The sequence below is a fragment of the Oryza sativa genome, chromosome 7, assembly GCF_034140825.1.
Source record: "Oryza sativa Japonica Group chromosome 7, ASM3414082v1".
Lineage (NCBI taxonomy): Eukaryota > Viridiplantae > Streptophyta > Magnoliopsida > Poales > Poaceae > Oryza > Oryza sativa.
Genome location: NC_089041.1, coordinates 2,017,338 through 2,044,222, shown reverse-complemented (window position 1 = coordinate 2,044,222; position 26,885 = coordinate 2,017,338). Strand labels below are relative to the sequence as shown.

General features: G+C 39.3%; 2 protein-coding genes, 1 long non-coding RNA gene and 9 other non-coding genes across 14 annotated transcripts; 10 read left to right on the top strand and 2 right to left on the bottom strand.

Annotated features, from left to right (window-relative positions):
• The first annotated feature begins 991 nt into the window (after window positions 1–991).
• Window positions 992–3,737, top strand: LOC107281751 (uncharacterized). Of its 2 annotated transcripts, none has more exons than XR_010742281.1 (3): window positions 992–1,040; window positions 2,152–2,330; window positions 3,441–3,737. It is a non-coding gene; the product is annotated as an uncharacterized lncRNA (long non-coding RNA). The 2 variants fall into 2 exon arrangements; XR_001547518.3 differs by lacking the exon at window positions 3,441–3,737 and adding an exon at window positions 2,443–2,957.
• Window positions 1,600–1,684, top strand: LOC112939741 (small nucleolar RNA U36a). The gene has a single exon (XR_003243614.1). It is a non-coding gene; the product is annotated as a small nucleolar RNA U36a (small nucleolar RNA).
• Window positions 1,761–1,854, top strand: LOC112939770 (small nucleolar RNA Z223). Its single transcript, XR_003243641.1, has one exon. It is a non-coding gene; the product is annotated as a small nucleolar RNA Z223 (small nucleolar RNA).
• Window positions 1,900–2,013, top strand: LOC112939774 (small nucleolar RNA Z278). Its single transcript, XR_003243645.1, has one exon. It is a non-coding gene; the product is annotated as a small nucleolar RNA Z278 (small nucleolar RNA).
• On the top strand, window positions 2,132–2,237 carry LOC112939738 (small nucleolar RNA snoR97). The gene has a single exon (XR_003243611.1). It is a non-coding gene; the product is annotated as a small nucleolar RNA snoR97 (small nucleolar RNA).
• On the top strand, window positions 2,436–2,564 carry LOC112939739 (small nucleolar RNA snoR111). Its single transcript, XR_003243612.1, has one exon. It is a non-coding gene; the product is annotated as a small nucleolar RNA snoR111 (small nucleolar RNA).
• Window positions 2,637–2,786, top strand: LOC112939746 (small nucleolar RNA snoR134). The gene has a single exon (XR_003243618.1). It is a non-coding gene; the product is annotated as a small nucleolar RNA snoR134 (small nucleolar RNA).
• Window positions 2,844–2,929, top strand: LOC112939742 (small nucleolar RNA U36a). Its single transcript, XR_003243615.1, has one exon. It is a non-coding gene; the product is annotated as a small nucleolar RNA U36a (small nucleolar RNA).
• LOC112939769 (small nucleolar RNA Z223) lies at window positions 3,003–3,096 on the top strand. The gene has a single exon (XR_003243640.1). It is a non-coding gene; the product is annotated as a small nucleolar RNA Z223 (small nucleolar RNA).
• On the top strand, window positions 3,156–3,270 carry LOC112939773 (small nucleolar RNA Z278). The gene has a single exon (XR_003243644.1). It is a non-coding gene; the product is annotated as a small nucleolar RNA Z278 (small nucleolar RNA).
• A 3,741-nt stretch (window positions 3,738–7,478) lies between the features above and the next one.
• On the bottom strand, window positions 7,479–10,014 carry LOC107277389 (transcription factor JUNGBRUNNEN 1). The gene is made up of 3 exons (XM_015791028.3): window positions 9,526–10,014; window positions 8,832–9,151; window positions 7,479–8,333 (listed from the first exon to the last, which is right to left on the bottom strand). The coding sequence occupies exons 1-3, from the start codon at window positions 9,773–9,775 to the stop codon at window positions 7,854–7,856; spliced, it is 1,050 nt and encodes a 349-aa protein (XP_015646514.1). The 5' UTR covers window positions 9,776–10,014; the 3' UTR covers window positions 7,479–7,853.
• A 9,753-nt stretch (window positions 10,015–19,767) lies between these two features.
• LOC4342362 (uncharacterized) lies at window positions 19,768–25,268 on the bottom strand. 2 transcript variants are annotated; one of them, XM_015791025.3, is made up of 10 exons: window positions 25,171–25,268; window positions 24,911–25,015; window positions 24,164–24,225; window positions 23,999–24,082; window positions 23,881–23,912; window positions 23,697–23,778; window positions 22,000–22,228; window positions 21,053–21,280; window positions 20,589–20,890; window positions 19,768–20,473 (listed from the first exon to the last, which is right to left on the bottom strand). In XM_015791025.3, the coding sequence occupies exons 1-10, from the start codon at window positions 25,192–25,194 to the stop codon at window positions 20,158–20,160; spliced, it is 1,464 nt and encodes a 487-aa protein (XP_015646511.1). In that variant the 5' UTR covers window positions 25,195–25,268; the 3' UTR covers window positions 19,768–20,157. The 2 variants fall into 2 exon arrangements, with proteins under 2 accessions (XP_015646511.1, XP_015646512.1); XM_015791026.3 differs by having other exon boundaries at window positions 20,598–20,890.
• Window positions 25,269–26,885: the final 1,617 nt, after the last annotated feature.

Sequence of the window (26,885 nt, the reverse complement as noted above, 5' to 3'; positions counted from 1 at the left end):
TGAAGTGGTCCTTGTCGGCGAGAGCGCGGGCGGCGTGGGCGGGTTGGATGAACTGGACGAAGGCGAAGGGGCGGTCATGGCGCAGCCAGATGTCGGCCACATCCCCATAGACCTTGAAGTGGCGGCGGAGCTCCGCTTTGCCGGTGCCCGGAGCGACGCGGCCCACGAACAGCCTCGCGCTGATCTCCGGTGATGTCCTCATCGCCGATCGATCGATGCGCCGGTGATCTGCTTAGTATATATTGGTGTTTTGCTTCTGTCTCTTAATTAATTTCCATATGCCTAACCTTGCCTCCATATATATAACTACAGAGAGAGATGATGCGAGTCGCCTTCCGATTCTGTAATGGTGTCGTAATACGTCGTCGGTGGTGTGGCTGATCGAGCGTGTGCCGGACTGGCAGCTCACGCAGACGTACGTTCGTGAGTTCGTCGACGACCGGGACTCCAAGATCTTGTTGGCTTCCCCTCCCTATGATCGATCTCAGACATGAATCCACAGTGCAGATGCCGTTCACGCAGTTTGTTGGGCCTTGATCATCAAGCAAATAATCGCCAGAACACGGATCGAGCAGGTGGTGTGCACTGTGCAGTGCAGCATGTACATTTTGGTTGAGCACTCTGTAACTGAAGATCATATGCAGAGCGTTTGTTGATGACAAAGATTCTCAAAGTACGTGCAGACATGATATACTTTCTTTCATACAGTACAGAAACAGAATTACACTATGAAAGGTACGTTGCAATCATGCAATGTACAGATACATCCAGTTTCTATCTACTAGGATCAAGCTAGGTACGTTGTGGCCGTTGATGAAGTGGTTCTTGTGGGTGGGCTTGCTTTGAACTGAAGGTGGGCCCGGACCAACGCTTCGTTTGTACATCGCAATTTCGGCCCGCTGGGCCGGCTACCTCATCGCCCACCGTCGGATCGTTCGATCACCGCCTGTGAATGAAGTACTAATAAACCCTAAGCAGCCGCCGCCTAGCCGCCGCCGTCTTGGTAAGGCTCGCCTCTCCGCGGATGCTCGCAAGAGAAAGTAATGCCGATCTCCCACTCTTTTTCTTCCCGTGTTTCCATTCGGTTCGAGGCTTCGAGCAGATGTGCTGTTGTCTTGTTGATCAGGTGTCTTCGATGAGCGCGTGCTTAGATCGTTTTTTATTTTATTTTGGATGAGTTCATGTGTCATGTTAATAAAATATAATTCGAGCTCAACACAAATTAGAATTGAATCAGTTATCATTAGAAATAATCTATAATTTATCGATGTGTCATGTCAATGAAGAAAATCTTAGACTCATAGTTGGACTGATGTACATAGGTTGATAGGAACTTGATTAGCAAGGGTTAGTATGTGTTATGTATGCCCTTGATAAATCTTATCAGATTGCACAACTTGAATAAATGCTTGTCCCAAGTGAATAATGTATGTTCTGAGAAACTTTCCCACACTAAGTTAGTGGCAAAAATTGTAAATATAGCTATTACTATACTTTGAGTTTCTTCAGTGGACAATCATACAATACAAGTATGGATACATTTCAAAATTATATCTTTCGAAGCGTTTTCTGTTTTTTCCCCTGGAGTTTGATATCGGATGGCAGTGATTTGACATTACCCGCGCTTCTGATATAATCCGTGAAGCAAAGGGAAAATAATGGTTGAATTCCTTAATATGAGCCATTCATTCAGCTATCATATTTCCTCTAAAGTATTAGTGTTTTTGTCTGGTTGATTTACTTCGACTGCTAGATTTGGTGGTTGGCAGTGATGATACAAACTTTCAGCTTACAATGCCAGTTCTGCTTCTGAGAATACATGACAGATAAAGCTGATATATATCTGAGCCTTTTTTTTCCATTATGTGTTTGTAGTCATAGCATCCAAATATCTAATCTGCCCATGATGAGCTGCCCAATGATTAGAGGGTGTAGTTGGCTCAAGTTCCTGTTTATCAGGAAGAACCTACTTGCAGCTGCTGCATTCACATGTTATCAACGGGTTTCTGAGGTTATAGACACTCCTTATTTTGCTCGTCCATCAAATTTTGGTGTTGTACTTTCAGGGATTCTTTTCTCCATTGAGAAGTTGCATAATTTTTGCCGAGTTTAACTATCCTTCCGCAAGTTAAGTTTCTGTTTTGTGTGTAGGCTGAAAAAGCTCGGAGATTGTGTGTTGACATCAGCTTCGTCTCTTTATGTCTGTGAGATGGGAGTTAAATGACAGCACGAAATTCCATTCTCTTTGGGTGCACTGGTGCAGTCCTCCCCACCTACAAGGATCAGCCACCATCACTGCCGCTGCTGCACCATTGCAGCTTTCCTTTCTGGTCTGTGTTTTCGTGTTGCCTTCTACATGTTCAATTTGATTTCTTTTCATGGATCAATGGTATATGATTTTTTTTCCTGTGTGTTTTGAATCGTCCTCTCTTGCTCCTTAAGGTTGGGGCACCAATATCTCCATGGTGTCACCATCTTTGCAAGAAGGGGATAGATCGACGCGTCAAGAAATCGTTTCTGTTGCCATGGCTCCAGTAGGCAATACGATTGTTGCTTGCGTACAATTTTTTCTTGACGCAGACTAGTTTCTTTTCTTGTGCTCTGCTGTAAAAATTCTGTTTATATCTGTTCTGTTCATGCACGGTGCTAACCCCGGGCTTGTCGGATTGGAATCCTCTGAAGAATGAAGCCCCAATGCCTGTGCTAGATCCACCATGCCATTCAGTGTTGCAGGTCATGATGCTTCGAGCTCGTGATTGGTCTGTGTCAGCGTAATGGATACATTTCAAAACTATATCTTTCTTAGTGTTTTCTATTTTTTTCCCTTGGAGTTTGATGGCTGATGGCAGTGATTTGACATTACCCGCACTTCTGATCTAATCCGTGAAGCAAAGGGAAAAATAATGGTTGAATTTCTTAATATGAGCCGTTCATTCAGCTATCATATTTCCTCTAAAGTATTTCTGTTTGTGTTCATTAGATTTACTTTGTTAGATTTGGTGGTTTGGCAATGATGATACAAACTTTCAGCTTACCATGCCAGTTCTGCTTCTGAGAATTCATGACAGATAAAGCTGATATAGATCTGAGCTGAATGTTTTTCTTTTTCTATTATGAGTTTGTAATGTAGCATCCAAATATGAAATATCTAATGTGCCCATGATGAGCTGCCCAATGATTAGAGGGTGTAGTTGGCTCAAGTTCCTGTTCATCAGGAAGAACCTACTTGCAGCTGCTGCATTCACATGTTATCAACGGGCTTCCTGAGGTCATAGATACACTTCTTGTTCTGCTCGTCCATCAAATTCCGTATTGTAGTATCAGGGATTCTTTTCTAGTTGATACACATTGATTTGCTAGTTTTTTTTTAAATGGAAAATTCTGATTGAGCATTGAATTAATTTTCATTGAGCATTATCGTGCTGCTTGCTCTTCTGCAGGAATCTCCATGATACAAAACAAAACCAACCCTAGATGTGTTCTATTGCTGACACAGGGAGTTGTAAGTACATGTTAAATGGTGGCATACTATACAGCTGTACAATAGACGCAAGAAACAATAACCACTTACATGCCATCCTCCACCCTGAAATAGAAAACCATTTTTAGCATGTTGGTGCTTCATTTTGTATTCCATTGGGATATAAAAATGGTAGAGAACAACCATTTTTAACCCAATTTTGTATTCCTTTGCGGATATAAATATGGTATAGATTGTAACTTGATATCTGGACTCATTTCGGGTTTGGTGTTCGCTATTTGTTCCACATGGTACCTGGACGTGAGTGGTTCATCTGATTCAATGCCATTTTCATTGATTTGAAATCGCACTTTTCTCACAATTGCGCTGATTAACTTATGAATCAACAGATACTTCGGCACCAGGATCTTCGAAAAACTTTTCCAGTAAATCAGATTCTACGCGCAATTTTCGAGAGTTTGTCATTCCTAAAAATGTATCTGGTGACCACAAGAGCTTATGCAGAAATATGCCGTTGCAGCTTCATAGAAACGAAGCAGGCTAAGAATTCTGTTAGCTTGTTGGATTTTTATTGTAAACTGAATCCATCAACAATCTTATGACATGGATCTTCCAAAAACCTCCCATAATACTCCAGAATCGGACGAATGACCATAAGCACTAATATTACAAGTTCCATCTGTGAGTAAGCAATTGGAGCTCTAGAATCTAGATAATGAACATTCCTGAGAATAAATCCACCCTAAGTTTTCAGCCAGAAGGTAAATTCTCTTCACCTAATTTAAGAGATTTTGTAAGTATCCGCGTTTATTTAGAACCTGAATCAAACCGTAGAACGGCTGAACGTAATGCCTTGCTTTTATAGGAATAATTAATTATTTGCCACTTTTACGAGTGGTGTTAAATGATTTGCCACTGAACCCACATGTCATAGACACATGAGGACTCACATGTCATAGACAGCGAGTGGCAAATAATTAATTGTCACTTTTTAAAAGTGGCCACACAAGTTAAATGTCCCGCTTTTCTAAGTATCTTTTAATAAATACAGTAATAATAATAGAGCTTTATATAAGTTTGGGCCCCATACTAGTATGGGCCGCAATGGGATTGCTATGCACATATAGCCCATGTCGCTTGCGGCACGTTTTGCTTCGTCCAGTTGAGCTAGTTTCTGAATATTATTGCTGCTTCTGTCGCCGCTGCAAACTGTAATTGTTGCCATTGAATTCTTTCTTTTTGGTGAGGAATATTGCCATCGAATTACAGCCTCCGTCGTAGAAAATTTAACCTCTGTTTATGAATCTGAACTTAGACTATGCACAATTTTCTGGTCTAAGATATCGCGTGTTCCAATTAATTAAAAATAAAAGGCATGCAGTGAACTGATGATCCACGTCAGAGAATTAATTTGTCCTGAATAATTACACATCAGTGTGGCTGCTGCACTCAAAACAATACAAAGACCAGGTGCAACAGAAAGAGACGTGCACAAAAATCAATTGGTCTCTTGCAATGTTCAGCTATGCTTGCTTGAGGTAAGCAAGGTTGGCTGGCTCTAGCAAAGCTTTCCTGTCCTCTCACCTACCATGAAAGTGACAAAGGAATGTGCTCTTCGCTCTGTTCAATACTTTTTTTTTCTTTAGAACAGCTCTGTTCAATACTCCCTCCACCCCATTTTAAATACAGTTGCGGATTTCCGTATCCAATATTTAATCGTCTATGTTTGTTTAATTTTTTTATTATTAGTATTTTTATTGTTATTAGATGATAAAACATAAATAGTATTTTATATGTGATTTATTTTTTTAATTTTTTTATATTTTTTAAGCAAGACGAACGGTCAAACGTTGGATACGGGAATTTATAACTGCACTTAAAATAGAACGGAGAGAATACTTCTATGTTTTTTTTTCACTCCAAAAGCTTTAGACAAATCGCCAAAATATAGCTGGGGGTGATGCATATATGCATTCGTGATATCATTTATTATTATTTTTTTGTTGCCGGTCGGTGGATTAGACCGATCAAATTTCAGTAAGATAATATATATATGGGGAGAGTGCATAAAAAAGTATCATTCAATTCGTCCAATTTTTTGTTTTAACACTGTTATCTGACGGCACTAGTTTGTATGAGAATCAGAACAGTCTTTGAGTAGTTCCATGTTGGCTCAAAAGTCAGAACGTACGTGTACTTATCTGGTTCGTATTTATACGCCAAACAGTACAAGGCTGCTAGTCTGGGTCAAATTGTCAGGTGGCTGCAAGTATTTCTTTTATAGTTCCTTACTTATTTTTTTTCTTTCTTTCTAAGAAGAAGAAGGTCAGACGGCTGCTATAGTAAAACAACAATACAAGAGTACGATGTTATGAGCTACGACAAAATACAGATAAAAAAAGAGACTTATTCTTCAGCTTATGAATTATATACATGATCTTGGTAAGGCTGTGCTCAGTGTACTCCAGTTTTCCATCCTCTGCTTTCTCCTTTTTTAACACACTTCCTGAACCCTTTTTTTAAAACAAAATTCTACAGAAAGGTTGTTTCAAGAAATCTTATTAATTACTTTTAAGATTTTATGGCTAATACTTAATCAATCATGTTAATGTTTTATGGCTAATACTTAGTCAATCACGTGCTAATGAGCCAACCTATTTTTCGTGCCAGAGAGAAAACTTGTATTCCCTCCATCCAAAAGAGTTAGACACATTACTTTTGACACTAAGACCGAGAAAAAAATTAACTCATTTGTAACAAAGATCTATACATGCATAAAATCAATGAGTACTACGTACGATACTCCTTGGATCGATCAAATATTTAATTTATCTCTTCATTTAAGTCTTGGATATATAAAACTACATATATGATCAATTTAATTGAGAACCATAATATTAAATAAGTCAAACATTTTTTGGATGGAGGGGGTATTGTCTAACACACCCTAATAATAATACTTCCTAACCCAGTCAACTTTGTGACCCTACCTACAACTAGCTCCTATCACCGTAGCTCTAGCTAGCAGGGGCTCATCCAGTATGGGTGTTGGGAAACTCAAGTCCCATCTACCTCATTGGATCACTATTGAGAGAAAAGGAGAGAGGAGGACGCAGGAAGAAGAGAGAGAAGAAAGTGTAGGGGAGGGAAGGGGGAGGGGGCTGGAGAAGGAAGAAGGAAATAAGCCCCTCTCTATTCTTTTTCTAGATCCGCCCCTGCTAGCTAGTGGTGTCAGCACCCCTTGCGTCGCGCTCCTTTCTTCACTATACCAATATCTATATCTCTTCTAACTATCCTTGTGTTTCTATTGTCCCTACTCCTTTTTCCCGCCTAGAGTACCCGCCAGTTTGCCATTTCTCGCCCGCTCCATTACCAAATTTTACCTACATTTGCGCTAATGAAGTGGTCACATTCACAGAGGGAGAAGTAGCATGGGCTGTTGGATTTTTATCCAACTACCTGGATCATGCTAATGCTTGCAAATTCATGATGCCAATTAATATGATCAAGCTAGACGTTGTCGGACGTTTGATTATTCTCCCAAAAGCGGGCGTTATTTCATCAGTTTGAGAAAATTGTTTTAGTACTTGGTCCAATATTTCTAAGAGATGCAAAGTCCAAGAAAGATTGGTTGTGACACCAACAACCCGCTATATAAAACATTGAGTCTCAATGACTGCAATATCAAAAAAAGAAATTATAAAATCAAACTTAAAATGTGCAACGTAGTTGGAATTCTAGTTGAAACATTCTCTTCTTATGTATGAAACATCAAATTTTACGACTAAAACATGTGTATATTTTTTCATCGTAATATAATAAAATGATCTTGTTGTAAACATTTAATTGTAACAAATTCAACAGTGTAACCGGATCGACAATTGGATAAGTAATTTAGAAGAAAAAATTTTTAATATTAGTTGATAGTCTTCGTGCATGCATGTATTCATAGTTTGAGTACAGAGCATGGCACATAGAGAAAAGAAAGAGAGGTGAATTTGAGGGTGCCCAACCATTTGGGTTGTATCTGGCGTACGTCCGAGGCTAGGCATTTTTGTTAAATTAATATGTACTTACAATTATAACACTCAATCACTCATAATCCCCTATAAGATACACATTGACAATTATTACTGCCTACAAGAAAAATAACAAAAAAAAATCAACAAAGGGCCTCTCGGCCATCAACATCTATCCTAATTTCACCTTCTTCACTCTTCAGAACTTCCCTCATGTGGGCCCTACATGCCAGTCTCCTGATTTGTCGACAGATTTTTTTTTGGGTGCTCATTAATTGTCTCTGCTGCAAAGCTTAATTCTCTGTAACAAATTAAAAACTGAGCTACAAACTGTAAAAAAAAAATCAACCTAATTAAGCATATATATGATCATAGAACAAGCTCGGATCGGCGAGCTCCATCACCATCCTGTAAATGTCATCGTTGCATCCATCCTTGTAGTAGAAATCGCTCGGCGCCGGCGAGCTGAGAACGCTCTGATCATGGCCGAATCCGGCCATCGCCGTCGCCGGCGAAGGCTCCGGCGGTGGCGCCGCCGCCGCATGCTGATGAAACACTGTGGTATTATCATTGCTGCTACTGTTCCATTGCTCCTGGAAGTAGCGCTGGTTGCTGTAGCCACCGTTCACGTTGCTCGCCGGCGGCGGCTGGAGGGTGTTCATGTACTCGACGACGTCGTCGCCGGCGCTGTCGGACTCGAGGCTGCCGGTGATCGAGCTCGTCGCGTCCGGCACCGGCGCCGGCACCGCGGCGGCGGCGACGGCGAGCTGCGGCTGCGGCTGCTTCTTGTGGGTGATGTTCCTCTGGAAGATTCGGCAGATGGTCCAAACTTCCTGCATTTTTTTCACGCACACAACAAAAGTTCAGTTCGTCGTCGTGCTAACATTTCGGCACGTTCGAGGACACGTGTCAGTGCGTCACGCCACTGTTTCCACGCACGTGTGAATGGAACCAAGCCGGGTTCGCGGGAAAGTGCATGCAATGGCCGATCGACGGCGACGTCGCCGGAGATGAAGAAGATGCATGTAATTAACAGGTTTTAAATATCCCGCTATAGCTATTTGAGAAGGGTTTTAACTAATTATTTACTCTCATATATAATTTAGTCGCTATAGTTCTACTTAACCCGCCGCTATATCTATCTAAGAAGCTACTCCCTCCGTCCAATAATATAAGGGATTTTATGTTGATGCGACACATTCTAGTATCTGTCCAGATTTATTGTATTAGGATGTGTCACATCTACTCAAAATCCCTTATATTATGGAACAAAGAGAGTAACCGCTAGTAATGTCTTAGCACGCTATTTAAAATATTGGTAATTAACTTACCGCTTCTTGGAGGCTCGGAGGAGGGGAGGAGCGGCCGGCGGCGAGGTCGTCGGCGGGCGGCGGAGGGAGGCGGAACTCGTGCATCATCCAGTCGGTCTTGGTGCCCTTGCCGGCGCTGCCGCGGTAGTAGACGAGCGACTTCTTGAGGCCGATGCAGTCGCCGCCGCCGCCGCCGGCGGCAGAGCAGATTGGGCGGTCGATTCCGGTGGCCTTCCAGAAGCCGGAGCCGGTGACCCGGTTGGGTCGGATGCTGTTCCTGTACTTCCTCCCTCGAAGGCAGAAGAAGTACCATTCCTTCTCGCTGCCCACCGTGCTCGTCTCTGCATGCATCAACATGGTTAATTAATTAATTTGATTAATCCCCACAAGATTTAGCTTTTCATGATCGAATGATCGATCTAGCTTATAGTTTGAAACAAAAAAAAATCACGTAAATATAGATATTATTCATGTTGTTAATTATATGTGTTAATTCTTGAATTTACTCAAGGCCTGGTCACTAAATCTGTCATGTTATTCTATTGCATGCAAATGAAACTACCCAATCTTAGCTGATAGGAACATCATGCTCCAAGCGCATGAGCTTGTAGATCACCATGAACTATAAGCATATATATATGCATGCATGCTGTGATTTTTTTTCTTTAATAAGTATTTGGTGATCATGAACTTTTAATTAGTTGAATGAACTTACTGAGGAAGTCGGAGGGATCATGCTTGTAGATGTCCATCTCCTTGATGATCTCGATGCTCAGCCGCTTCTCGGCGATCTTCCGGCGAAGGTAGAACGTCACTAGCTCCTCGTCGGTAGGATGGAACCGGAATCCGGGGAGAACCAGGTCATCATCATCTTCCTCTTCTACCTCCTCCACCCCTCGTAGAATCACATCACCAGCTCCAAGTTCATCTTCACAACCCCTCTTCATCTCTGCAGATGGCACCATTAATTTTATCTTTGATGATCAGTGTTCGCCGGCCGTTCGATCGAATCGTCGATTCGATCGATCGCCTCCTCTTCTCAAACAATCTAGGAGCTAGAGAACGAAAATTGTTCTTGTGTTGTTCTTGGAATTAATATCCCTGTAAAGATATAGGGGAGATCGATGAAGTTGTTGAGAGGAGATGGCCATGGAGCCATGTATATTTATATGGCTCTGATGGATGTGTATAGTGAGCTAAACTAAGCTGTCTGTTGGTTTGTGAAAGCTGCAAGAGGATGGAGTCATGAAGTTTCATGGTTGCTTGGTCCAAGTCACTTGCTTTGACTTCTCTTCTCTCTAGCAACCATGTCCATATCGAAATATATCAGCATTGGATGCATGTGTGTGTATATCCTAATTTTTTTTTGACAATTCTTTTCATTTGAAATAAATGCATATCTCGTCATTTATATAGATTATTTGCCCGTGGTACGGCCAATTGAATGGCAAAAATTAATATATGCAATGACGTAGATTAACAGTGCCTGGTAGTACGGTGCGTGTTTGGTAAAAGTTGTTGAGTAGAGTTTTAATTTAATTTATTCATGTCTGTTGGCTTTATTAACTACAGTATGTTGTTGTTACGGTTGAAATTTAGACATGACAAGACATGCTCCCAGGCCCGTTCAGCCACGTCCCGGGAGAGACGTGCCGCCAAAGTTTACTGAGTCATCTTGCAGAAGATTAATTAATAATATCACTACATGGTTTAATGTGACTGCCGGCTTCTTAATGGTGATTATATTGATCAGTATATCTTTCTTAAATTCTTACTCCCTCCGTCGTAAAATATAATTTCTCTATCAACATTCTTTTCCCAACTAATCATAATCCTCCACCATTCACCTTTTCCACTTACCTTCACTGCTCATCCAATCACAACATTCCACCATTCACTTCTATCTACTTTCTTAATAACTGTGTTCAACTTTAAAGCTTCTTATATTATAGTACAGAGGGAGTAATTATTTAGGATAGAAGCTGATGAACACATTCGATCGATCTTGGCCGTGGGATAGAACAACGACGATCGATATTGCTTAGACAGATAAATACGGAAAATATATAGTGCAAACCACATATGTAGTGGAAACTTGGAAACTACCGTTGGATCGAGAAATGAACGTCCAAGATTCGTCCACGTCACCATGAGTTAAAATTTAACTCGCGGATTCACTCATGAATTAAAATTTTATTGGGAGTTAAATTTTAACGCATGGTGACGTGGACGAATCTTGAACGTCCATTTCTCGATCCAACGGTAGTTTCTAAGTTTCCACTACATATGTGGTTTGCACTACATATTTTCCCAGATAAATAAGGGCCATATATGGTAGAGAGCTAGGTTTGCAACTAGGTATTGCTCTTTTTGATAATTCGTGGAGATGAAAGCTGATGGATGATCTGTTTAATTATAGTGGTAAATTAAATATTTTATATAATAAATTAAACAAAGAGCTTATATACAAAGTAGTATAATCAATGCGTTAGAAGATTAATTTTATATTATTAGAAAACATATTTTTAAGAATCATCAAGCAAATAATCCGCGACAGGATCGAAAGTACTCGATCTGCATAATTGGATCAACTCTTCTTTTTTAATAACAGATAGAATCGATCAAGCCTCAATGAAAATTTTCATAGGTGGATATATTCACCGCCAGTCTAGCTAGATCACGCTATATTATTTACAGTGGTTGATATGCATAAATAATAATGAATTAATCAATGATACGGAGTATCCATAGACCATTGAATTGAATTAATTGACATTCTTAGGTGGTATAGCGCATCTACTTGTTCTTTCTTATTTCATCAATAATTTACTAAACTAACACACAAAGTGCAAAGCATGCAGTGTACTGATCGAGTTGTGCCTTCGAGAAAAGTAGAAAGTAAATTTGACGTACCAACCAACTACCAAGTCGATCCGTTCACCCTGTCAATCAAGAAACCCACCAGGCCAACAAGTCTCAAATTTTTTTACTACAGGATCTTTGCAGAAGAGAACAATATATTTTCTATAGAAGACTGAATGCGATGTTTTCCAATACAACGTATCTAGATAGATTTCTTATTCAGATACATTGTACTAAAAAATATTACATTCGATTCGATTCTATGTTCTTGTGTTTGGGATGGAGGTAGTACTTTCAAAGACAATAAGTGTATGCATGGTTATTGGTAAAGAAGAAAGATCAGAATTAGCATGTGTAGAATTCTCCTTGCCCGTATATGCTATGTGAAACTATTTTCTTGCATGGTTGTTGGAGACAAAGACGAAAGGGACCAGTATAAACAGTCGCAAGAAGGAGTCAACTTCATCAAGATTTGATGGGGTCCATTTGTGAGAAAATGTTTTTCGACATTCAATTGAGACACGTAACATAGTTTTATGCCTTTTGGTGCAACTTTAAGTATTGTTAATTAGGAGAATATCAATTTTGGGCTTTCTTCTACTTACACTCCTATGATGTTTTCTACTTACTGTGCATACAATCTAGCTAGAGGCTAGTAAGATCATTTCAGCATGAACAATGGCGTGACGTCAGCACTGGGTGTCAATTAGGATTAATTTGTGATAATGTGAAGGCAAGATTAACAGAAGAGATCAATATTTTGTCTGTTGATTAACAAATGTTATAATATGCAGCTTCATACCATATATAGCGTCATATACTATCTATATACTTAAAATTAAATAATTGAATGTACAAATTTAATGTAAATAATTAATTAACTAAGCATACAATACGCTGTACAAGTTGTCTGTGTATCATCTGGCCGGTATGACATGAAAAGATTACATAGACGACTAATCTTTAAACCGTTATTCATGCATGCATGATCTTCCATGTGGAATTAATTATGGTTATTAATACAATGAGCTATACTTTACACGATTTCTCAAACAATATTTTAGTTAATTTGCTATTTTTAATTTATCATTACAAATATATACCCCTATCGTCCACAAATATATATAAGGGACTCCAGGTTGTTTAGAAGAGTTTAACGTTAAGGCAAAATTGCTTTGTTGCCCCTAGGACTTGATTGAGAAAAATCACATACCAGTGAGCAATAAATGCAGCATAGTTGGATGAATTGAAAAAGTAGTACTAAGAAATGTCTTATATTTGTAAACAGATTTTGAATTTAAAATCCTTTATATTTGTGAACAGAGAACACTAAAATTTAAAATAAAAGTATTGTATTTTTTATGTAATAATGTAGTCTATTCGGTTATTTTGTTTATGAAAGTAAAAATATGACTACACATCAAATTAACCAAAATTGGTTATTTCCAGTCGATTAATTTGTTTAAGTTGGTTTTTGCCCACTTAGATCATACGGTCAATGTCTTAGAATATCATACTTTACTACTTAATTAACATTCTGAAAATGTTTTTTTTTCGCATCAAGATCATATATATACACTATATTTCCCATAGTTTGTTTTGTCTAAATTTTTATATTTAATTAAAATATTGTTTTGAAACTAAGCCAACAATTTCTGGTACCAACTACAGTATGTCCATGACTTCCGAAATGGAGCTTAGCAACAAAGTACAAGCCAAGCGGCTGATGTTGGACTAATGCATTATTATCCTCGCTAGACTTTTGGCTCCACAGATTTTCCATAAATTGATTTCCTCCGTGATCTTGGATAGTCTCTTAGCCTCACACATGCTCCCTCCGTCCCGAAAAACAAATCTAGGACTGAATGCAACATATTCTAGTACAACGAATCTGGACAAATGTATGTCTAGATTCGTAGTACTAGGATGTGTCATATCCGGTACTAGGTTGGTTTTTTAAGGATGGAGGGAGTATCCTTGTTTTTGAATATTCTTCTCTTTCACTCTTTCCAAGCAATCTACACAAAACCATCACCACACACACATATATGCATCACAGACCTATTGATCTTCAAAGATATGAGTTTACAAAAAGAGGAATCAGGGTGATAAAACAAAGTATAGAAAGAAGTTTGGGAGTAGGACAATAAGGGACTGTCTACTCTACATTTGATAGAAAACCTTCAAATACATTGTAAATTTTAGACCGTTGGATCACTTTAAGATTTTTGCAAATCCCCCAAACCTTGTCCCTTCTCCTTTTTTCCCCCTCTTAGCTGCCGCACGACGCGCAAGAGCTCGACTTCCTGATGTCTCTTTGACGACACCGCTTGAGCTCGCCGGCTGGCCAGAAGGCCCCAACGATGCCTGCGAGCCCCCCCCCCCTCCCCCGCGCGCCCTCTATCTTCCTCATGAATGCGGCAGTGGTGTGGTGCCCTCATCCTCACCGTCTTCTCTGTCTCTAACAACTCCCCACCACCTAATCCGTCCCGGCTACAACCTCTTAATCACAACCTTGCTTTGCCCCCCCCCCCCCTCCACCACCCTCCTCCATCCCAAATGGCTTCGGCTCTGACTCCGGCGCCTTGCCGCCGTCCAACCCCGGGCCATCGCCTCCCACAAATATCACACTAAGCCTGACTCTCACTAGTCGAGTTCATCATCGTTGGTCGTCAGTGTTTATCAAGGTCGTTGGAGTTGGAGGAAAAGTCCATTTGAGTACAAATCATGAAGCGGATTTGAGGTTAGAAATTTGCAATATTGTATCTCTATTTTTCTGTTGGATGTTGTTTAGCAATTTCGAAAAAATATATATGACCGGTTGATGATGCATGAGTCAATGTGCAATATATCTTTCAAGGTACAGCGAGAGATTGTGAACCAAACAAGTAGTTTATATGGAATCTTGTGTTTCTGCTAGTTATGGCTCACGTGCCAAGCAATTTGAAGATCTGAACTTTCGTCTGATCTCTCTCACAAATACCTGTCAATAGCCATATAGTTGGATCAAAAATATATATGTCCAAAGACCCCACATATTTTTTTCTACTTTATTTTCTCTCCAATGTAAATCACGCAAGTGGATTGTGTTCGATTGGTCAATGGAGCAATCCGTGATTATATAATTGCGATCTTGGTTGATGGATTTTTCCATGGATGAAAAAGAAAAGACAAGCTATATAAGAAATGTCGCCATGGTAGGTAGGAAACCTGTCAGTGTGTTCAAGGACTAAATCTATTATTATCGTTCCCACGTGTGGCTAGAGATAAGTCAGGTAATTAAGCAGCAAACTAGTCATTTTTAGAAAGCCCGTTATGACCAACAATTGATAAATTATTTATAAACATGTTGTTGAAAACCAGATAGAAAGCTGATGACTTGTATCGATTTTGAGAGGAATCGTTTGTACGTACACAAGCATCTTTTGGTTCCCATATGCTCTTGTGGGTCTAATACGCTAATGCTACAAGACAGCAACATTGCACTTCTAGTTGACTAAACTCACCTTGCCGTTTGACAAAACTTTCTTTGGAAGCTTATGGAATTCCTGTAGAAGTTAGTGTGTTTAGTAGTATATATGTACATATTAATGTATTTCAAATTCTTATATTAGATGTATAAATATCATATGGGAAGACAATCATTTTGTCTCAAATGTACTTTCGTAATTAGTATTGAATTTTGTAAATGTATTAGATAAAAATTAGTACTAGTTTATAAAATTGTAATCTGGACTGTACCGATGTGCAAATCACCCCGACTGTTTGTTTGACAGTTATTTGGTCAATGCATGCATGGGCTCAAAGTTGTAGCATGTCAAATCACACTTCTAGCTACAGTAGCAAAGCCAGTGACCTTGTCGAGCCCGGATGACTAAAATCACTTTTCGATGATCAACTAAATTTTAGGATTTATTTGAAATGTAGGAATGAAAAAACAAATAACTTTAATAGAAATATAAGTGTAAAATAGAGAATTGTAAAATATAGGAAAAATAAATGAATGATTGTTTGAGTAGACCAAAACCGGAAAAAAACACATGAATTGAGTGAGATCGAAATAGACTTAAAAAGAAATTTCGAAAAGGTTGAAACGTTTGATAACTTTTCTCTACAATCTAAATAGACTGTCCATTCCAAAATAAAATTAAAGGATGGGATATGATTTTTTTCAAAGGTATTCTTAATTAGGATTTTTTTATGTAGGATTGAAATCCTTAAATAGGATCTTATGGACTGCAATGGTGATTTATAGTGGAGGTCACGCCTTCACGGAGCCCAGGCGCGCGGTTACCCAACCAAATTTGCCGCTGTTGTCTAGCTGTATATCCCATCAAACCAAATTTGATGTAATCCAACCGGAACATACATTACCTACCAAATTCCTGGTTAATTCATTAATTAATTTCCTACTACCTCTGTCTCAAAATATAGCAACTTTTCGCTATGAATCTGGACATAAAAATGTTTATATTTTGGGACGGAGGGAGTGGCTTCCTTGTACGGTCGTAGCATATGAAAAAAAAATGCACCTAGACAAAATATCCCTGTAATGTGAACATGAGACACAATGACTTCCGAGCACTTAAATTGATTGGTTAATTCATCTTTGACTGATGTTTTTTTTGCGAGTTAATCTTCTAGCACTTTTATTGTCAGAACTCAGAAGCCATTGACTGTCCTCAATTATTCGTTCTGCTATTCCCAAACCTTATCTTACACCTAAGTTAATTTGATTAACTCCGTTCCAACAATATGCATGCATACACATGCAGGTCGTACCGTACGTATATGATGAACTCATCTACAAGAAATTATGACTCTGGTTAGTACAAGATAACTTCAATATTGGGACGGTGACCAAGTTTTTTAACACATGCGCCGCTATGACGACTCACCTTATTAATTATGGACATATATATATGAGTTGGTGAGCTTGGTAAAGAAAAGTTTACTGAAGTTAGAAATTCAAACAGTTTATAGGTCATCACTAGTAAAAACTATTTAAATGAATGTTTCCTGATGTCTTCTTGTAAAGCCTGTGTAACTCAGCTAGTAAAGTTTGCTCATCCGGTCAGTTTTAGACTTGTGGTACAGGGTGCCCGCATTTACATCTAATTATTCTTTAAGTGGTAAACGATCTTTGGACAACAAAATAAAACATATGTTGTGACTTCGTCGATTTTAAGATATGACAGTTTAGCTTTTTAGTATGCTCATTGAGGTAGAGTGTGCGTATGTGATTATTTTGTCGATTTTAAGATATGTTGGTCTGGTATTTTGGAGATACTTATAAGAGCATGATATACATGTGTATATATAAGGATGTGTATGCGCACCCTTGAGCGTGATACTGTGTTTTTTTTTTAAAAAAAAAAAGAAACTCCACCAGAAGACATTGACCGTCCAGGTCGTACAAAGTACGTACATGATGAACTCAGCTACGAATATGAGTATAGGGGTTAGTACAGGATTACATTATTAATGGGATGGTGACAGTTTTTTTAAAACATGCATTCGCGGCTATGACGACTCACCTTAATTATGGACGTGACGAGTTTGGTGAGCTTGTTTAAAAAAAAAGTTTACTGACGTTATAAATTCAAACTGCTTAAAGGTCATCTCTAGCTAATTAAAAACTAATTAAATGTATGCATAAAGGGTAGGATGTTCTATTTCATTATTAAAAAAAATTAAACGTATGTATGACCAAATCTTAATCGAGATCCTTTTCAAAATACTGTAATACACACTCTTACCACGTACGGTTAAAAATTAAACTTCACCAACATGTACATACCGTCACTGACACGTGTATATATCAAAGTTTCTGTACAGTCGGCATGTTGATATACTCGTGGTTTTGCTATTTACAAAGTCGCCATGATATCCTAACCTGCTACAAATTGAGATGTCAAGTTGTCAACAGCGTTCACGGCCATATAAGTATCCACGTATACTTCGAACTTACTTATTTCATGTGTCAGTTTAGGAGCAAAGAGCAAGTATATTAATTTTACATGCTCTGGATGCAAATAAAGTTCGATGGAAGAATATATAGGAGATGGATTTTCATCCTTAAAAGGGGACATCCTTTAGTTTGTAGCATATGCCTCCTACATAGTTATAAAAAAATTGCCAATATATATTAATATAAAGTATATTACTCCACAACCATGTAAGGCTAAATTCAACTTCTACATGATGCAAAAAGAACAAATTAAACTGAAAATAGTTAACATATATTCGCAGTTATATTTGTTATTTTTTTACAACTTGTAGAAACTATTGAAATTGCATATTTCTGAAGTGATATATTTCATTTTAATCTATCTTACTATTTTTTAAAAAAATTATAACTATATTTAGGTGGCATCATGTAAGAAAAGAGGGGACATCCTCTATATATATACTCTTTTGTTTATTTTTAAGTTGTTTATAGCACATATTAAAGTTAAGGAAAAAGATTCTATTTCAGTCATCTCAGTATTAAATTTTGAATTTTGAAGCGCTTTGATATGACCAACTAGTAGGACATTATAACCAATCACTCTGAATTGAGAAAACACGTCTGTATGTAGGAGAGTTTGCCATGTGCCAATATAATACTTCTTGTTGTGCACAAATGCTATACTACAAGTTTCAGTACGTCGGTTAGCTACAATTTCAGAACACCATATTGTGATATTGATCGTATACATGGTTGAATGTTTTTGCACCAATTTGGATTATCAGGTTCATTCATAGCTTGCTCATGTTTAACGGTGAGACCGGGAATTGTGAAATAGTCGGCGATTAATTAAACAAATGCTTACTTACAGGTCTAAAATTAAGTACGGTCTTGACTAGAATCGCTGTGTGTTAGAAATACTCCTATATTTTTGTGACGACTTTGACAGCTAGCTTTGAAATAATTGATGAACAAATGCTTATATATAGTCCAACTATACGGTTTTGACCGGAAGAGAAGGAAATTTGGTACATTTTGTTCATGTGTCATAAATGAAGTTTCTCTATGTAACTTCATTGCCATGGATAAAATACAGAGAAATCTATGCCACCAAATAAGACTTGAAGCTTCTCTTATGTAGTCGTGTCAACTTTCAAAAAAGGTTAATTCATACTCTCTCTGTCTCAAAAAAAAAGACAAACCTTGGGTTTCTGTGTCCAACTTTAACTGTCTGTCTTATATGAAATTTTTTTATAATTCGTATTTTTATTGTTGTTAGATGATAAAACATGATTAATACTTTGAAAGTGACTTGTCTTTTTAATTTTTTTCATAATTTTTTCAAATAAGACGGACGATAAAACGTTGGGCACGGAAACCAGGATTTGTCCTTTTTTTTGTGCGGAGGGAGTATGTACGTTGTTAGCAGACCAAAAGGGATCAATTATCATCAAGTTGTCTGAAACTTTTTAGGCTAGTTAAGCATATGCCTCTTCCAGAACAAGGTCGCTGATGAACAAGTCACTAGCAGGTTGATAAGACCTTTTCTTTAGTACTAGAGATTCGAGCTGTTTGCAATGTGTTCATAATTGCTTAATTAGCTTATCTCTTCCTTTTGACCAACCTTTTACTTGTCTTCCCAATTAATTTGATCTGTTCCTTTGTGATGATGTCTACAGTAAATTATTGATAGTTAGTGAGCAGGTGATGAAGAATGGGCTTCATTGCTTCATTTTACTAGCTACAAATTTCACTAAACAACTTGTCCCCAAAAAAGACAGAAAGACAGAAAGACAGAAAGGCACTAAACAACTTCATTTTTCTCTAGAAGGCACTACGTTGGTTTTTCATTTGAAGGTACAGACAGAAAGGCATCATGTTTTCGCTCATGCGTATCCGCCAAAATTTAAATTTTTAACCTTAAATTTAGAATTAGTTTTGAGGTTTTTTCATAAGTTTATTTTTTCAGTCTTTGCTTTTAGATCGTTAAGAGCACATATATAAAAGTTTTATTCACAAATTACTATTCATTTGTAAATATGCCGTTTCGCTTATTCCTCGAATAAATGAAACTATAGGTCTGAAAGACACTACCCCCAAATTAGAGAAATAGCTAGGGCATTTGAGTACTTATCTCCACAAAAATGCACGAGAACGACGGCTTCCTTTTTTATTAAAGAAAACTAGGAAGACAAGATGTTCATTCATTACTTGTTTATATATACTCCGTATGATACAAGCAAAGAGTAATAGATGTCACTAATTAATACTCGAACAGGATGCATTATGCAGCTCATGTGAATTTAGTTCAGAGCACTATCCTGATACCCTGAATCACGTTGACAAACATGGACTTTCAGATGTACACACCCACAATTGCACTGTTTTATTCCACTTGGATACAGTGAACACGTTGTGGAACTAAAGTCCATGAGCTCATAGCGAGCTTTAATTTGAATATATGAATGTTTGCAATGAACTAAAATGAGAACATAGAATACAAGCCAACGGGGTTAAGAATAGAAACAAGCCAGGTTAACCGTGGAAAGCATTCTCAGATACTGGTTGGCTATCAACAGGAATATCCAAGCTGTTATCTTCAGGTTCAGTGGTTACTTCTCTTACATCAGATACTTCAGAAGAATGAGGATTATTCCACTCCGTGACCCCAATTGTAGGGATATCGACTCCATCATCATCCAAATCAACTATGTTCTCAGTAATGGGTATTGGATCTGTATCACTTAAGCAAGCTTTATCCACATTATCATCTTCCATGTCTACATGCTTTGAAGACGTGGAGCACAGCTCCGACCTCTCCTCGCAGACTTGTTTTGTGCTAGTGTCTTGGCTGCAAAGAGAAGATATTCCAAAACCTTCTTAACTCTCCAATCAAGTTTTTTTAGAAGAATCTTATGATGCTTTTCAATGATTGAAGGAACAGGAAATTAAATAGTAGAATATACATGCAGAACCTTCGTATTTGCAACTGTAGCGCGTCCACAAGAGCTACGAGTTCTTCCTTTTCTTTTGTCGCAGAATCGAGTCTACTCGCAGCATCATTTATTCGCATATCAGCATCTGCTGCTGAAACTCTTGCTTTCTCTTCCGCCCTCACAACGGCTGCTTCTAAAATTACAGCATTTCCTCTAGCTTTTCCTAGTTCAGAACGCCACATTTGAGCTTCTTGAAGAGCAGAATCTCTTTCCTTGAGTAAATGCTCCCTCTCTTCTGAAAGAAGCTTTGCCTTTTCTTCCGATTCCCTTAACTGTCAATACAAAATTCAGTTCACCTTTAAAAATGCACATTCACAGATTTAACATGAGGTGGGATCATGATACTCAGGTGTATAACCATGTAAATGCACAAATAAAATATATTTATATATAATAAAATGCATAGTATATAGATTAACTAAAATGGCTATTACCCTAAGCAATGAAAATTCAATTTGTTTTTCCTGATCTTGTTTCAGGCGTTCAAGTTCTGAAGATAAAAATCTTCTCTGCTCATCTATTGAATGAGCTGCAGAAGCAGCAGTTTCAGCTGCTTCAGCAGTCTCCTGTAATTTATCTGTAATCTCTCTGATGGTTGCATCACGTGCACGGATATCTTGCAATAACTGGTGAAGTTCATCATCTTTAACTCGAAGGGTCTCCTGTAAATTATAGATATACAGTACAAAAAACAAACTTCAGTATCCAAAAACAGAAGTCTCACATTAGTGATACACAACTAATACCAAAGAAGGCATCTTCAAAATGTATAGGTAGTTCTTTTTTTCTCAAGCAGTCATTAGTATTAAAAATAATTACTATACAAGGACATTGTTCAGACAAAGATCCTGAGAACCAAATACTAGACTGCTTCCGAGAAGCAAATGCAAATGCATATTTTTATCAATCAAACTATAACTTGAGAAGCATTTTTTAAATAAATTAATAGGAATCTTTCTATCTTGTTAATAGCTCATAACGGTGTTTGGAAAATTTTCATCAAGAACCAAAAGAACAGGAACAAACATAAGCCAAGTGGACGAACAGGTTTGAATGTACCAAAGTAAACATTCAGTTTATCAGAGCTGCTGTTGATGCCAGTTTGTGAAGTTCTATCAGACTACTTGAGTTGCAAATTTCGATACTTCATAATAGATACAGATGTTCTTTTTATATTACTCACTGGTCTGATAAATTAAGTACCAATAACTTAGTTTGCGAACATAGTGTAACACTTGAATATAATATTAATTGACTACAGCAAGGATATTTACTTTTAAGGGTCTAACAGTAAGCCTACATTCATCAGTAGTGATTTCCTTCACAACTACTAAGTTTTGATTCAGGTATTCCTTAGTACGTAGTACGAAGAAGAGCTTACCATCATTATAGTGAGATCATCTAATTGACCTTTACTGAGTTTATTTGTAGTTGAGCCCAAAGCTGCCCGCAGGGATACCTTCATCGCTGCCTCTACCTCTTTGGATGCTTCGATTGCAGTCGCATTGGCCACAGCCACAACTGTAGCAACTTTTCCCAATTTGGTAGGACCATTTCCACCCAACGAATTCACTGCTTCTTTGTGAGCTTGTAGCACCAACTGAGAAGCACTGCAGGTAAAACAAGAAATTTTACTAGGTTTCACGATTCACAGCTGAAACAATAGAGAAATAATAACACAAAGCACCAAATGAAAGCCTTTAGCCAGCTTATAGCCCATTAGCTTAGTTGTCGGGTGGACAACTGATAGCAGTATAGATACAAACAGTGAACAAGAAAGCCTCTGCCTCTATGAATAGCACCACAAGCACTTATTTGGAATAATGAAACAGCTCGATTTTCCCAGGCTCTAACCTCCACGAGTCAACGTGCCTCCCAAGCACAAGCCCTCAAGCATTGTAATCTTTTAACAAATACATACGCGGCAACTGAACTAATGCAAACATCAGAATATGAAATTTGTTGGAAAAGTACCGAGTTTTAACGTTTTGAGGTACTTATAGATCACCAAACCTCAATACCCAAAACTGCAGGCTGGTGTTGCACCCGTGTTAGCTTAAATTGATATTAACATGTCAGTTTCTCGCAACAATGTATCTTATTGTATAAGTCTTACAAAAAATGTACAAAATATCATTTTGCTTCAAATATATCATAATAAATCATTACGGTAGTTAAGCAATTAAACCATTAAATTTTTGAGTAAATTTCATATTGGACCACTATTTTTTACCTAAGTTGCAACTTGGACTAGGGATAGGACTAAGTTTTCACTTTGGACCAGGGAAGTCTACATTAATGTTTCACTTTGGGCCAGTTCTTCCACTGCCGCTGTTCTCAAGTGACTCCTGCCGACGCACACCTGATCTATCCTGCCTCATCTCCATTTATTCTAGATGCTCTAGACAAACTTGAGGTGAGAGAGGGAAGGCTGGATGAGAAGACTAAGCACGCTCAAACTCTGCCGGCACTGCAGCCACGCTCGACCTCCGCCGAGGGTTGCGACGCTCCCGATTTGCAATTTGAAGGAAATAATTAAGTCCAAGACAATTGGAGGAGAGCTGACAATGCAGTGGGTTGTGCTCCTGAACCATTCTTAGGCCATGTGCATACATTGATTCGATTATTCAATCTCGTTGTTCTCCGTCTTGTGCGCTCCCTGGCACTTCTGCATGCTGCAGCCGGTCGTGTAACAGGAGTTGGAGTGGGCCTGAGAGGGCTAGCTGGCCAGCCGCTATTTGCTGCTACTGGCTGAAGAGACAAGCTCACCGGTGTGGATAGAGTTGGGCTCAGGGAGTTTTGAGGAGGAAGAAGGAGAAAGATCCACTGACATGTGGGCCACCGGTACAAGGTGCAAAATTTGTAACAATACCTAGTTCTAGGTGAAAAGGCTTACTAATGCCTGGTCTAATTTGCAATATAGATAACTAAACCTAGCCCAAAGTGGAATTCACTCTAAATTTTTTTCAAACATTTGTAAGATACCCCATAGTAGCAAACTACTAATATAATAAAGGAAGAATGCTGTGCACATGGTTTAAAAATAATAACATCGACAATCATAGATCACAAGCTTACTGTAAAGTGGACACCCAAGCTCTTGCAGCACTAGGAGTTTCTGCACAAAGAAAATATTCCTTTTTCTGTGGGGTTCCAATATCTAGAACATTAGTCATTGAATAAAACAAAATAGAGGGTCCCAAAATAAATATCACCCATGCAAAAGAATGTAAGGTTAAAAAAAGTTAGTCCGTGTGGATACAGAAACAGCATCCATCATATTTCGGCAGTCCACTGCACCAAAGGAAACATGAGTCAGTTTAGTGCTTATCGCGTAAGTCTGAAATATAATAATGGACTAGGAATGAAGCATATCGTACTGAAAGTTCATTGGCGACAACGTCACAGTGCTTGTTGAATCAAACACTATTATTCCCCTCACAGCTGCATCACTTCTACGAATCCTAAATGAGAAGTTAAACTATGACCACAAGATAAAAAATTCTATGGTTCAAATATTCAAAAGGAGCTGTAATTTTGCATACTTGTATTCCATCTTTCCAGTTGCAGGATCAAGTATAACCCACCGTTCATTCCATTTTCTTAGCTGACAATTGAAAGTGTGAAGTTTATCAAGGGGAAATAGGAAGACTGGCATAGTACATTCAGTAATGCAAAAGCAGAAGATAAATGACTAATGGACTACAAACACACGAAAATTTATCAAGAAGTCAAAAGGGGAACCGGCATTTGTTTTAAGAAACATCATATTTACATCTACACCAAAACAAAAAAACAAAACAAATCCAAAGTTGCCAATTACATCCCTGCATTCTGATCTGCAAACAAGCATCTAGATAACAGGGAGAGGCAGGAAACATCCCGATAACCTCACAAACCAACTGACATACATGAGACTTTGTGCTTGGACACTGCCTACAAATGTAACACAGGCACCTACTACCTTTTCTACAATATGTCGCTCCCACTCTATTATGGTTTTTCTACAATATGTCACTCCCACTGTATTATGGATTTTACTTCATAGCTAAACTTAAAACCAGAATCGACAAAGTAAAAGTTCAGATAGCAAAATGTCAGAAACTCCTAAAACGCAAAACAAACAGAAGCTTAAAGTATACTGAACAACATATAAATCCTCCTAATTCATCATCCTAGCCACAGCCACAGTAACAATAGCAGGTTATAGTTGGCAGAAATCAAGAAACAGGAGAAAATGCTAAGGGGATAATTACGCAATATGGAGAAGAAAAATTAAGACAAGAAATTACTGTATCGGATCGCTTCAGGAGAGGGCCCTGAAGGAGGTGGCGGCTGGAGGTGGACGAGAGCTGCCGCCTCACCCGCTCCAAGCTGCTCTCCATCTCTCCCACCACCTGCACTCATCGACCACGCAACAACAAAAAAAAAAAAAGACAAATTCCCAGCTTTAGCGAGATTCCGCTCGAAACGAAACCCACATCCCTACAAATCTCGCAGAGCTCTGCGTCCTATCCAGCGTGATCCCGAGAAAGACAGTGAAAGGACTCACCGTGCTGCTCCCGCTCGACGCCATGGCCGCGCCGGATCAGAGGGGAGGAGGTCGGAAGGCTGTCCCCGCGCGCGTGAATTCGACGAAATGGAGGGGCCGATCCGCAAAACGACCAAGCTAGGGAAAGAGAGAAAGTCGTCTTCGATTCGCGTCCGGTTTTACGTCTCCGCTTTCGCCTGCCAAAGGCGTATTCCGTGAGCCCCTCGCCACGTTGCTGATCCGATTCGTACGGAGTCCAAGATGGAGTCGAAATGAAACTGCCAGTCCTCGAGCTCTACAAATATACGTACGCACACGACGGCATATCAGGAATCAGAGATCTCCGCCGCCGTCATCTCATCGATCGATCCCGAGATGGCCGGCAGCGGCGACGAGGAGTGGATCTACGTCGACGAGGAGTGGGTCTACGTCGACGATTTCAGCAAGGAGGCGGCGGCGCCGGTGGAGGAGGCCTCGCCGGTGGATTCTTCCGGTGACAAGGACGACGACGACGGCAAGTCGGGGAGCACAGCGGCGGATGTCGCCGCTGTAGACGGCGACCTCCCCGGCGGCGCGACGGCAAGCGAAGCGGTGGGCGCCGATGACGACTCCTCCACCGGCGTCACGTCGGACGAGGAGGAGGTGGTAAGCTCCGACGACGACGCGTACAGCGACACGGATTTGGACAAATACCTGGAGTACTACGAGGACGACATTGCCGATGGGCTGGACAGCCTCAAGATCGGTGGCGACGCGATACCACCCATCTTCCTCGACGACCCGCCGCCACCGATCGACGGCGACGCCGCCGCGGCGGAGGAGAAAGAACCAGAGCACTCGCCGCCGATCAACTCCGCCGCGGTGGAGGAAGAACCAGCGTACGCCACCAAGCCCCAACAGCTATGCTTCGACGGCCAATTCGGATACCTGACCGGCGGTGGGTACAGTTACGGCTACGGCGGCGGAGGAGCATACTACGGCGACCTATACGGAGGAGTATACCGTTATCCCGCTACCTATTTTCCATCTTACTACTTGCCCAGACAGCCCGGCGCCGGCGTGTACCAGCCGCCGACTTACATGTCCTACCCGGACGGCTTCGATCCGTACGCCGGCGATATTTTCGCGCCGCCGCCGCCGCCACCACCACCGGAGAATTAGACTGATTACTGTTACAGCAGAAAACAGAAAGGTTAGGTGGTTAGGTTTGGGTTTAGATTACTGCTTCAGATTTTTAGATTAAAACAGAGGTGTTTTGTTTTTCAGATTTGGCTACTCGTGTTCTATTTGTTTGGGTTTAGAACACTGCTTCAGATTTCAGATTAAGCACTAAGTGCAGTTGCAGGAACTAGGAAGACATTCAGATGGTGACTGCTATTTTGTAATATACTCCCTCCATTCCTTGCACTGTTTGACCACTTGTCTTATTTAAAAAATTTATACAAATAATAAAATAAGTCAAAAAAAACTAAATAATAATTTCAAATTTTCTTAAATAAGACGAATTTTCTTGAATAAGACGAGTGGTCAAACTCAAAATCCCTTATATATTATAGGTCAGAGGAAGTATGTTTACAAGCAACTTATGTAATTTTATTTTTGAGGGAAAACTAATGTAATTTTATCAATGCACATCACTTGTCAATGCAAAGCTTCTTGATATTTCCATCCATCCAGTTAAGCACAGATGGAACACAAACACATGGCTCGAGTGCTGTACATCACTGACTCCTTCG

Bases quoted from the DNA above. Each gene is read 5' to 3' on its own strand.
- LOC107277389 (XM_015791028.3), bottom strand. From the start codon at position 9,775: ATGGTGCCATCTGCAGAGATGAAGAGGGGTTGTGAAGATGAACTTGGA. The intron at 9,152-9,525 runs GTAAGTTCATTC...TGATGCATGCAG, and splicing joins TGATCCCTCCGACTTCCTCA to AGACGAGCACGGTGGGCAGC. The intron at 8,334-8,831 runs GTAAGTTAATTA...AAAAAAATGCAG, and splicing joins CTCCGAGCCTCCAAGAAGCG to GAAGTTTGGACCATCTGCCG.
- LOC4342362 (XM_015791025.3), bottom strand. From the start codon at position 25,194: ATGGCGTCGAGCGGGAGCAGCACG. The intron at 25,016-25,170 runs GTGAGTCCTTTC...CGATGAGTGCAG, and splicing joins CGTCGAGCGGGAGCAGCACG to GTGGTGGGAGAGATGGAGAG. The intron at 21,281-21,999 runs GTAAGCTCTTCT...TATAATTTACAG, and splicing joins ATGATCTCACTATAATGATG to GAGACCCTTCGAGTTAAAGA.